Consider the following 12,625-nt stretch of genomic DNA (forward strand, 5'->3'; position numbering starts at 1 on the left):
CTCTGGACCTTAGCCTCTCTGTCTGCAAACTGAGAGTGCCACCAGCTGCTAGACAGGTTCCTGGGAGCCCTGAAAGAGCCAAAACAGACTCATGGGCAGCAGGAATGCAGAGCCCTGGGCAGAATTCCAGGGTGTATTAGGTGGGTTCGCAGTGCCTTCCAGGAGATGGCTGTGCTGCCGTAGGTGAGCCTGCCTAAAGGAGGCTCTGGTAAAGGAGGGCAGAGGGTCTGCTCCCCAGAGGGCATAGCAGGCGACATGGCATAGTGGCCTGGACAGCGGGGTGGGCCCTGGGCTAGCCCAGCCAGCAGGCACAGTTCACAAGGGCAGCGGCGCTCCTCCCAGTCACGATGGATCCACATGCCTGCAGCGAGCCTCCCCTGTCCCCTGCCCACCACAGCTGGGGCTCAGCAGCTACCAGAGAGGGCCGGTGGCAGACACTCGGCTGGCCCAGAGAAGGCACTTTTCAGAATGAGCCAGAAAGGGCAGAAGGCAGAAGGGAGAGAGGGATGAGACCCGCGCTGCCTGAATTGTCATCACAAAGTATCTGGGAGTCTCTGGAGTGCCAGGCTCTCCTTTCTGCTCCTTGCTGGGTGGATTTCACCCCTTGGGGAAATGGCACTTGGGTGCTGAAGTTCTAGGTTCTTGCAGACTCAACCAAAACCCCGTAGCCTGCCTAAAAATAGGTGCCCTTTCAGAGCAAGGGAGCAGCCGTGGCCGAGTCACCACCAGCACTGTCTGTTCCAGCCCGGCAAGCGGCCTGCAACTGGGAGGACAGGGCGGACACCTGGGAATTAGCTAGATAGGTGCCTCTGGGAGGGAGCTCCTGCCAGGGCTGCAGGTGGCTGCAGGCTGGAGGGGAGGGGCAGGGGCTGGCGGTAAACATTTCCGCCTGTTTGTTTGGCCTGGCCAAGCCCCCTTTGATTGCAGCAAGGGCTCCACAGCAGGCTACAGGTCCCCAGCCAGACATCAGGAAGGGCTCACCCATAGCTGTCACTTTGTCCTCACCCAGGCCCTGGAACCCAGGTCTCCCGCCTGATTGCCCCTCCTCCACACACAGAGGGAATGCAGTCTACAATGTCCCTCACCTTCCAGCCTCCCTCTCCCCTCCCTCCCTCTCCCTTTTCTCCTTAGCGTTCCTCTCCACTTTCCCTCTTTCCTTGCTTCTCCCCTCCCCCCTTCTTCCTTCCAGCTTCTCCCCTGCCTCCTCTTTCCCTTGTTTCCAGCTCCTCCTCTCTTTCCCTCCCTTCTTCCTTCCCTACCTGTTTCTCCCCTCCCTCCTTGTGTCTCTCCTCCTTACTCTTCTCCTCCCTCCCTAATTTCCAGCTTCTCCTCTTCCTTCCCAGGCCAGGACCCAGACATTCTTCCAGCAGCCAGAGGGTCACTGCTAAGCAAATCTCCAGCTGTGGCCACACACCGTGGCCATGCTCACTCTCCTTCACCCCTAAAGACCTGCCCTTCCACCCCCGTGCTGGCAAAGACACCCTTGTAAGGCAGAAGAGGAGACAAGGACTCAACAGTCAGATTTTATTAAAAGCCTGCAGAGCAGTCTGCATAACAGACTTCAAATACTGAGTACAGACATCACGCCCACGCGCGCCCACGTGCACCCACACACAGGAATCCTTTAAGGATCGTTATGGGGACCCACCCGCCCCAAACAGCCCACTATGAGCCCCAAGCAGACAGCTGAGCACACAAGGGTGCCTTTCAGGAAGGAATCCACTGCGTGGCTCTTCCATGCCCTCAGGCTGTTACTCTCTCTCCTATGAGGATGCACACTGAGTTCGCCTTCACAAAAGGCAAGACAGCCCCCACTGCACGGCCGCCCGGGGGCGTGCCCACAGCCACAGGCCTGAAGAAAGTCCTCTACAGCAGCTCCCGCCAGCCCCACCACCTACAAATATCATAGACCCCGGCATGTGGCCGGGACTTCCCGGAAGTCACTTGCTGAAATGCAAACACAGAACGACCCCTTGGGGTCAGATGCTGCAGCAGCTCTCTCTGAAGAAGATTGGCCCTGATTGTCCTAAAAGGACAAGGGCCGGCACACATTCTCTGAGAACGACTCCCTTGCTGGCCCGCCAGCTGGGGAACAAGCCCTCCAGAGAGGCCTTCAAGCTGGACCGAGGGGATGGGAAGGCGCTTCCCTACTCGGGAGAGGAACGGCTTGGCTCGCCCTCTGGTCCTGGGCAGTCCCGGTCACCAGGGTCGCCAGAGGCCGCAGGCGGGCTGCCTTGGGGCAGCAGCCTTGGCAGAAGTGAGCGCAGGCAGAGGCGCCGCGCTGGCAGCTGGGGGCTCCTTAGGCGCAACCGAGGTGGCTGGGGGTCTCTGGAAGTGGTAAAGCAGCTTCAAGTGCGTGTCGCTGGCCGCGTGCAGCGTCAGGAACTGCACGGCCTCTTGCAGGCACCACGAATAACCCTCACTGTAGTCCTGGTGTAGGCTCTTGGGGCCGGCGGCAGCGGCAGCAAAGGCTGCAGGGAGATAGGCAGTGAGCCGGCGGCGGGCACTGGGAGACGGGGAGCAGGGACACCGGGAGCTGGAGATCTGGGGAGCGGTGACCCAGGGAGCGGGGCCGAGGCAAGGGGGACCCGCAGCGGGGTGAAATTCAGGGACCGGGAGAGCGGGTGGTGCGCTCACCTTTGCTGTGCTTCAGGTAGCTGACGGCCATCTCCAGGATGTCAGCCTTCTCCAGCTTAGAATTGGGCTGGTGCCGCGCGAACTCCTGCTCCAGCAGCAGCTTCAGCTGCTCGATGCTGCTGTTGATGCGGTCGCGACGCATCTTCTCCACCACTGGCTTGCGCAGCTGGGGAGGAGGGGGCGTCAGAGGGCGCGGACTCGCGGGCGGGCGGGCCAGAGGGGATCGCTCGGGGAAAGACCGTACGGAGACGACGGCGGGGCTGGCACTTACCCGGTTTTTCTCCTTGGGGCTGAGCAGCTCCACGGCCACAGTGCTGGGGGCCATGCCGGTGGGCGCGGAGGAGCGGGCGCGGCCTGCGGTGGCGGGCCAGGCGCTGGCCGGACCGGGCGCGAGTCGCCTGATATAGGCGCCGGCGCGGCCAGGGCCTGGGGCCCGGGCGCCGCGGCGGTTCCCACGCTCGGCAGCCAATGGAGGCGCAGGCCGCACAAAGGCGCCGGCCCATTAGCACACGCTAAATTGCCTGTGAATTGGCGCGGGCACAATGGGCGCTCCCTGAGGAGCAGGTGGGCCGCGCGGCACAATGTCCGGGCTGTGGGAACACGCTCTCCCTCATTAGCATCCCGGGCCTGATGCTGAGACCCGCGCCTCAATATGCTGCCTTTTCCCAGGCTGCAGGGACGCCGGGGAGGGGAGGGGGCAGGGCAGGAAGAAGGGGCCCCTCCCTTGCCCTCCCCTCCCACTCGCTCCCCTCCTCCCCACCCCCGCTCAAAAACCACAAGGGATGATAAGGGAAAAGCTTAAGAATTAACAAGAGCGGCGAGTGGCTTAACGGCAGCTTTCCACACTCCCTGAAAGAGACTCATGCCCAGCTGGGAGGTGAGGAGGGGCCACACGTCTCCTGGACTGGCGTCTGGTCACCTGGACCGTAGGTGGACACAGTCAAGGAAAGGCCCTAGCTCCTAGGATCAGACCTGGCAGCCATGTTGCTAGTCCCCTGGCTGTGTCACCTGGGACATGTGACTTACCCAAGCCTCAATCTTCTCACCTGGAAAATAGGCAACCTGCCTCCCTGGCTGGGGTTCAGGGAGCTTCAGGGAGACAGAGTGCCCAGCGTGGGGCCTGGCATTTATCCAGTCTCCTGGGGCCCCTGTACCCTATCCTCCTGGGAGCAGCCTGGTAGGCAGTAGCATTTGGGGTGCTCCAGCCTCACCCCGCCCCCATCGGGCTGGGAATTCAGCCACACTTGGTCCAGACCAGCTGCCTTAGAATCCTGGGGCATCCTAGGCGACTGGGTGGCCTCTCTGCTGGCCTCACCCCATTGTGGGGTAGGGGTGCCTGCCTGGAGCCCAGGTGAGCCTTGGGGCTGGGAGAAGTCTCCCAGGGCCTGGCATGACTGGTGGGAGGCCAGAGCCCCCTGTCACCCCTCTGCACAGCCCATTGGGCACTTCTGGGGTCTGCTTTCTTCAGGCATCTTGCTAGTGGGTGGAGAGGTGGGCACCAGGGGAAGACAAGAGGGTCTAAGCAGGGCAGGCCTGGAGCCCACATGGATGCAGTGCCACCCAGACTGGCCCTCTAGGGACCCACTTGACAATCTGACAACTCCAGTTCTTGACCAGCCAGCTGAGGGCCAGTGGCTGTTTCAGGCCACCAGCCCCACCCTGGCCCCTTGGGGAGAGTCTGCTGTGAACCTTTTGTCCAGAACAGTCCCTTGCCTCTGATCCCTGCAGCCTGCAGGGACTGAGAGAGGGAGTGGGGCTTGGGCTGTGTCTTACATGCCCCCTGCCAGCTCTCTTTCCCAGCATCTTGTGGAGAAGGGGCAGGTGGGACTCAGCCAGGTGCTAGGGGAAGACAGGGTCTGGAGCCCACTGGACCAGGCACTTTAGCCAGAGTTTAAGTCCAGAGGCACAGCTCCATGGACAGCAGTCTTGTCCAGATATGTCTGGGAATTAGGTGGTGCAAACAGTTATGAGCTTGAAAGGCTGGTGGTTCGAACCCACCCAGAGACACCTTGACAGACAGGCTCGACAATCTGCTTCTGAAAGGCCACAGCCTTGAAAACCCTATGAAGCGTGGTTCTACTCTGCACACATGGGGTCACTTTGAGTCAGAATTGACTCAGTGGCAATCAACAACAAACAAGGGCCTGGTCTTGGCAGTGACTCACAGCTATGAGTGGCCTGTTAGGTGGATGTGGCTCCAGATGTCCCCAGCACAAGGAACCTAGCAGTGGAGCCATCAGGGGAGGAGGTAGGGCAGTGCCAGGACACCAGGGTGGGGCTTTGCTTGGTGCCAGTGGAATCACTAGCCAACTGGTCCAGCATTGGGTCAGGCTAGGCTGGGGATTAGGGGAGTCCTGGGGTGGAACCTCCAGGTAACTTTAAAGGGGGGAGGAGAGGAATCCCCTAGTCACTCTTCCTCCCATCCTGCCCCCAATAGCATCTCCCTTGAAGGTGACACAGGCCGCAGGCTGTCTGTGGGAGAAGGGGAAGCTGAGGGCCAGGGTGGCCTCACCAGAGGTGGGGGCTCCTCTGTGAGCACATGGGTCCTTCCTATGGACACATGGCCCTTGTTTGATGCACAAGGGCAAAGGACACTCAGGGTGGAGGTGAGGTGCCAAGACTTTGGGCAGCCCTGGGCTCTTACATCACTGACAGCCTCAGGGCAGGCCAGGGTCCCCAGGCTGAAAATGGCACCAGGGGATGCCCAAAAGGGGCTCATGCTGGGTGGCCATCACACTTCACGCCTGCCACTGGTGGTTGGGGGCTCTCTGTGGGCTGTCTGGGGCTGGGGTGGGCAGGATGACAGTCACCTGTGTTCCCATAGCCCACATCCTGCCAGCCTAGGGCCCAGTACGAGTAGGCACTTAGCCAAGCAAGAGCTGGGTGGGACTGCAGGGATGAGGGGGCAGTTTGTGCCAGCCCTGGCCACAGTCTACCACCTGGGGATGGGGATTGAGCCCACATGTGCCGTGACCACTGGGCTGCTGGCAGCAGGGCCCCAGAGCTGGGCCCAGATGTGGGGGGTGGCACTCAGGCAGGGGCTCTGCACCCCACCCCCCACCAGGCATCGGAAGAAACAGTTGGCTGGGGCTGGTGTCCCTCCCCCAGCTGGCTCCACGGCCAAATGAGACACGTGCCTGGAGCAGTCCAGCCCCCCTTACCCCATCGCCCGCCCACCCACCTGCAGTGGCCAGGGTGAGGGTAGCGGGTGGGCAGAGGGGGCTGTGGCCTCTCTCCCTCTCCTCCTTCCCCTGGGCTGCACAGCTTTGATCCAATTTTCGATTGTGGGAAATATGAAATGAATGGTGTTAAATCCTGTCCGGTGCGTGGGCTGCAGTAAGGGGCGGGGGCGGCCGCCTGGCCGGATGAAAGGCCTGCTCCCTCCCCGGGTGCGGGCCAGATGGCTGCCCCGCCAAGGCTCAGGAGGCCTCTGAGGCACACGCCCGGCCTTTGTGGGCCGTTTAACACTATGAATGGGGCCAAAGTGTGGGAAACTTGCTGGGCTCCTGGCTCACACCATCCGATGTGAATAGCACCCGCGTGGCCCTGGGAGGGGCTGGGGGGAGAGGAGGGGGCTGGAGGCCTGGTCCCAGGAGGGCTTTACTGTGCAGAAGCACCGTGGAATGTGGCGAGGAGCTCAGATCATCCCCTTGGCTGCCCCCAAAAGCCATGGAGGGGTGGGCTGGGGTGGCTTTGAGGAGGTAAGGTTGCTTGTCCTTCCTGCAGTTCCCAGAGCCCTCACCTTGGAGAGCTCAGTAAGTCTGAGGGGCCAGCTAGTTGGGGTGAGGGGGTATCTGGAGTTAATGATGTGTCCCAGAAATAACCACTGTGGCAGAGAGGTGTGGATGTGGAGTCTCCTGGCAAACCGCGCTAGTTGGTCATGGTTATGTTAAACTCACCAATCAAGGACCATAACAGTTTCTAAGTAGCCCCTACCTCCTACACCACCCCAGTCCCTGCCTGACTGCAGAGCAAAGGGCTCCTCGGGAAGGCAGGGCCTGGAGGCAGAGGGAAGCTCAGGGGCATTTGTTCTTTTTTTTTTTTTACCAGAGGAAGACTCCTTGGAGAAGAGCCACAAACTACTCCCCTCCTAGGCACCTCCCCCCCGGCCCCCCCCACACACACTGGAACTGAAGCCTCTAATCACCTCTGGCACTGGAACCTCCTAGGCCGTGCAGGCTGGGCTGGCCTGGGGCACCCTGCCTCACCCACCTGCCTCCTGTCCACCTGCTCCCCTGAAGCCCAGGTGTAAAGCGTGAGTCCCAGGATTGAGTGTGCAGGCCATTGTTCTGCGAAGGGCCAGGGTCCCCCCACAGTGTGTGTGTGGGGAGCAGGCAGGATGGGGAGGGTTAGGAGCTATGCTGGCCCTCTGGGAAAGGAGGGACAGGGATGGCCCAAATCTCACCACTTTTCCTTCTTCTGTCCCAGAAGTCCTTCCTTGGTGGAAATGCAGAAAGTCATGCCACCCGGGAGGTGGGGAGATGGCCTTACTCCCAGGTTGCTGGAAGCATGACTCTCTCTGTCCAGGAAGCTGCCAGGGCCCCCTCCCCCGCTCCCCTCTCCTCTTCTCCTCTGCACAGACCTGGGGGTGCCCCCTGGCTTTGTGCTGTGCATGTGGCCCATCCAAATGCAGCATCCCCCCCCCCCACTCCAGGGGCTCCTGGTAGGGCCCCAGGCCCTCCCTCCATCGCTAGAGTGGTCCCCCTGTGGTCTCTGAGCAAGGGGGCACTTGGGCTCCTGTCCCCAGGTGTGGACCAGTCCCAGCCACTGAGGATGCCTGGGGGCTGTAGTGTCTAGTAGCTGATTAGCCTACTTGACAGTGGAAGGGGGTCAGGGTCTCCCTTTGGGAAGAGCTGTAGGGAGGAGGGAGTAAGAGTCCACAGTCATTGAGTTTGGAATGTGAAATCTCTAGCTATAGTGCAGTCCTGCAGAGGGAATATCCCTTTCCCGGTTTTAAAGACAAGGAAAGAGAGGGTCACAGAGGTTAAGTGACTTGCCCATGGTCTCCATACCCTGGGACAACTAACACTACGTTGATGATGATAGTGATAATGTACCATGAATCTGAGCATTTACCGCAGGCTAGGCCAACTGAGTGCTTTCCCTATGTTTGCCAGGTTAGCCTTCACCACGTGGATACTATTTATTACCCCCATTTTACAGATGAGCCAACAGGAAAAGAGAGGCGCAGAGGCCACACTGTGGGTGAGGGTCACAGTTGGGATTGGAACCTGTGGCACTTGTTATTTCTCGGTCCTGAGGAGCCAAGGAAGGTCCGGTGAGAGGGAGTGAGGAGAGTAGGCCCGGGGCAGGGAGCCTCGGGCGCTAATGTGTTCGGAGTTCCAAGAGGAGGAGCGAGACCAGGCGTGCGGGGTCTGAGTCCCTTTGAGGGGGCGTCGGGGAATGGCTGGCTCTCCCCGGTGCAGCGAGCCCCTTCCCGGGTCCCCAGCAAGGGGAGGGCGGCTCCTCGATCCATCGGCGGCGCAAAGAGCGCGCGCTCCAGATGGCGGGTGGCCGCGTGACCGCGGACAAAGGCGGCCACGGCCAGAGGCGGTCCGCAAGGGAGGCACGCGCTGCCCTTTGTCACCGCCAAAGGCCGCCAGGGGCGCGGGGAGTGTGGGAACCAACGGCTGCGCACCCACCAGGGTTAGCAAGGCTCTGGGGCCCCTCCCCTTGGGCGTGACCCCTTTCGGCCTCAGCTCCCTGCAGCCCCTTTGAGAGCCAGAGCAAAGGACTGGGTGGAAGAGATGGGGGGGGGGCGTTCTTTCTCCCTCCGTCCCTCCCTACCTGTGAAAGATTATCTTTCTCTGGCGGGGGGTGGGGCAGGAGGCGACTGGGAGGAGCAGGGGACTGAGACCTGCCCCCCGCCCCCACTGGGGAGGTGGTGGGGGCTGAAATTGGTCCGGGGAGATCCTCACCTGGAGAAAGTAGGGGGTTTACGTCCAAGAGGAGCACACCAGCGGCCAGGCCACCTGATCAGGGTAGGAGACCAAGGGAAGCTCCCAAAATGCCCACAGAGTTTGGGGGGCATGACTATGGATAGTTTTTCTTCAATGTCTGTATTTTCCAAATGTTCCTGAACGACCATTCAGAACTTATGTAATTTTAAAGAATAATCCGAACAAATGAATATAATTTTATTTGTATATGTATATTAAATCTGCTGCAAAAGACCTCTTAAAAATGTTAAAAACCAAAGATGTCACCTTGAATACTAAGGTACGCCTGACTCAAGCCATGGTATTTTCAATCACCTCATGTACATGTGAAAGCTGGACAATGAGTCAGGAAGACTGAAGAAGAATTGGCGCCTTTGAATTACAGTGTTGGTGAAAAATATGGACTATATCATGGACTGACAGAAGGACCAACAAATCTGTCTTGAAAGAAGTCCAACCAGAATGCTCCTTAGAAGTGAGGATGGCGAGACTTCGTCTTATGTACTTTGGACATGTTATCAAGAGAAACTGTCCCTGGAGAAGGACATCATGCTTGGTAGAGCATCAGAAAAAAGAGGAAGACTCTCAACGAGTTGGATTGACACAGTGGCTGCGACAACGGGCTCAAGCATTGCAACAATTGTGAGGATGGCGAAGGACCGGACAGTGTTGTGTTCTCTTGTATGTAGGCTTGCTGTGTGTTGGAACCGATACAATGGGACCTAACAACATATTACATATATATAATACACAAGAAGATAGGAATGTAAATATTTATATAATATAAAATACATAGACATAAATATATCTGTAGTTATGGCCCTTGGGTGGCCTCCAGGGAGCCTGGAGGCATCTGGGGGCAGGAGCTTGAGGCACTCATGTTTTCCAGAAGAAAATAGGGGTTTTGCCAGTGAAAAGTCCTGAGAAGATAGAGGCGAAAAGGAAGGCAGGGTGATAAGTTAGGGGCTTCCAGGGGGAGGCGAGGCCTGGGAAGCCTGTCCAGGTGAGGAATTCCCAGAAGCACCTTCCAGGCAGGGAATGGCAGGGATGCCGGCTTGCAGGTGAGAGAGACCATGGCCACCTGAGGCAGGGCTGGAAGCCTCCGATTCTGGCTGGAAGGTGGCTCCCATTATCGTGTGCCTGTGTGCTGCATCCATACGTGTATGACCGTGTGTGTGTGAGTATGTGTGTGTGCGTGCATCTGTATGTGTGTGCAGCCATTCGTGTACCCCTACCTGTGTACCCACGTGTCCGCCCATGCATGTGTGCCTGTACATGTGTGCCTGTACATGTGTGCCTTTGCTTGTGCTCCTGTTGCATCTGTGCCTGTGTGCACTTGTGCATGTGTGCCTGGCTCTAGAAATAGAAGGTCTGACGCTGGCCTGGAAGGCCTCACTGGCTGGGACCTCTTCCCTCAGCAGGTCAGTGTGTGGATGCCCTTCAGGCTAATGGATGCTTCTGGAACCACCTTCAAGTCACTCGTTCCCAGCCCTGCCTAGCTGCCTGGAGGTTGAAGGGCGGGGCTAAGCACTCTATGTGCGTCCTTCCTGGAACAGGTCTTTGGGGTGAGCGTCCCTGGGGTGAGCATGGGAAAGACCCTAATAACTACTCCCACCCAGAATTTGTTGGGCCAGCGTCTTGCTGATGCTGCACCTGTGGCCCATCCAGGCCTCCAGCAACCCTCAGAGGCAGGAAACATTATCCCCACTTTGTAGGCTGAGGCAAGGCAGGCAAGGGCAGTTGTTGGGCTGGGGTCAGCAGGCCTTCTCCTGCCCCCCAGCCAGGCCGTCAGGGCTGAAGAGAGATGACTCCCAGCCCTCTCCCCACCGTAGTTGGGGTGAGAGCTCCAAAGTTGGCTTCACAGTTTGATGGCTGTATCTAGGCTTGGGGTGCTGCTGTTGTTGTTAGGTGCCATCGAGTTGGTGCTGACTCATTGCAACCCTATGCACAACACAACGAGAAACTGTTTATGCTTGAGCCCATTGTTGTAGACACTGTGTCAATGCATCTCGTTGAGGATCTTCTTTTTTCATGACCCTCCACTTTACCAAGCATGATGTCCTTCTCCAGGGACTGATCCCTCCTGATAACATGTCCAAAGTCCATGAGATGAAGTCTTGCCATCCTCACTTCTAAGGAAAGTTCTGACTGGACTTTTCCAAGACAGATTTATTTGTTCTTCTGGCAGTCCATGGTATATTCGATATTCTTTGCCAATACCGTAATTCAAAGGCGCCAATTCTTCTTCAGTCTTCCTTATTCATTGTTCAGTTTTCACATGCACATGAAGTGATTGAAAATATCATGGCTTGGGTCAGGCACACCTCAGTCCTCAAAGTGACTTCTTTGCTTTTTAATAGTTTTAAGAGGTTTTTTGCAAATATGTCATTTGATTTCTTAACTGCTGCTTCCATGGGTGTTGATTGTGGTTCCAAGTAAAATGAAATCCTTGACAACTTCAATATTTTCTCCAATAATCATGATGTTACTTATCGGTCCAGCTGTGAGGCTTTTTGTGTTCTTTATGTTGAGGTGTAATCCATAATGAAGGCTGAGGTCTTGGCTCATCATCAGTAAGTGCTTCAAGCCCTCTCTGCTTTCAATATACAAAGTTGTGTCATCTGCATATCACAGGTTGTTAAATGAGTCTTCCACCACTCCTCATGCCACATTCTTCTTCATATAGTCCAGCTTCTCAGATTATTTGCTCAGCATACAGATTGAATACGTATGGTGAAAAGACACAACCCTGACGCACACCTTTCTGACTTTCAGCCACACAGTATTTATCCTCTTGCTCTGTTTTAACGATTCTTGGTCTATGCACAGGTTCCACGTGAGCACAATTTAGTGTTCTGGAATTCCCATTCTTGGTAATGTTATCCATAATTTGTTAGGATCCCCATAGTCTAATGCCTTTGCATAGTTAATAAAACACAGTGAACATCTTTCTGGTATTCTTTGCTTTCAGCCAGGATCCATCTGACATCTGCAATGATATCCTTTGTTCCACGTCAGACTAGAATTTCTGGCAGTTCCCTGTTGATATACTGCTGCAGACATTTTTGAATTATCTTTAGCAAAATTTTACTTGCATGTGATATTAATCATATTGTTTGATAATTTCCATGTTTGGTTGGATCACCTTTCTTTCGAATGGGCACGACTATGGATCTTCTTCAGTTGGTTGGCTACTTAGCTGTCTTCCAAATTTCTTGGCATAGACAAGTGAGCATTTCCAGTGCTGCATCGATTTGTTGAAACATCTAATTGGTATTCTGTCAATTCTTGGAGCCTTGTTTTTTGCCAATGCCTTCGGTGCATAATGGACTTCTTACTTCAGTACCCTTGGTTCTTGATCGTATGCTACCTCCTGAAATGGTTGAATATTGACCAATTATTTTTGGTACAGTGACTTTGTGTATTCCTTCCGTCTTCTTTTGATGCTTCCTGTGTTGTTCAATATTTTTCCCTGTGGAATCCTTCAATATTGTAACTTGAGGCTTGGATTTTTTCTTCAGTTCTTTCAGTTTGAGAAACGCAAAGTGTGTTCTTCCCTTTTGGTTTTCTAACTCCAGGTCTTTGCAAATGTCTTTATAACACTCTGCTTTGTCTTCTCCAGCCACCATTTGAAATCTTCAGTTCTTTCATTTCATCGTTTCTTCAGTTCGCTTTAGCTATTCTATGTTCAAGAGAAAGTTTCAGAGTCTCTCTTGACATCTGTTTTGGCCTTTTCTTTCTTTCCTATCTTTTTAATGACCTTTTGCTTTCTTCATGTATAATGTCCTTGATGTCATTCCACCACTCATCTGGTCTTTGGTCGTTAGCGTTCAATGCGTCAAATCTACTCTTGAGGTGATCTCTAAATTCAGGTGGAATATATTCTAGGTTGTATTTTGGCTCTCATGGACTTGCTATAATTTCCTTCAGTTTCAACTTGAACTTGCATATGAGCAATTGATGGTCTGTTCCACAATCAGGCCCTGGCCTTGCTCTGATTGGTGATATTGAGCTTCTTCATCATCTCTTTCCGCAGATTATAGTCAATT

At 55.8% G+C, this 12,625-nt stretch overlaps 1 protein-coding gene across 1 annotated transcript; it reads right to left on the reverse strand.

The window, feature by feature from the left end:
• Positions 1-1,522: 1,522 nt before the first annotated feature.
• Positions 1,523-3,299, reverse strand: HES5 (hes family bHLH transcription factor 5). The gene is made up of 3 exons (XM_049875863.1): positions 2,909-3,299; positions 2,638-2,803; positions 1,523-2,471 (listed from the first exon to the last, which is right to left on the reverse strand). The coding sequence occupies exons 1-3, from the start codon at positions 2,960-2,962 to the stop codon at positions 2,200-2,202; spliced, it is 492 nt and encodes a 163-aa protein (XP_049731820.1). The 5' UTR covers positions 2,963-3,299; the 3' UTR covers positions 1,523-2,199.
• Positions 3,300-12,625: the final 9,326 nt, after the last annotated feature.

Source organism: Elephas maximus, chromosome 3 (genome assembly GCF_024166365.1).
Source record: "Elephas maximus indicus isolate mEleMax1 chromosome 3, mEleMax1 primary haplotype, whole genome shotgun sequence".
NCBI classification, from domain to species: Eukaryota; Metazoa; Chordata; class Mammalia; order Proboscidea; family Elephantidae; genus Elephas; species Elephas maximus.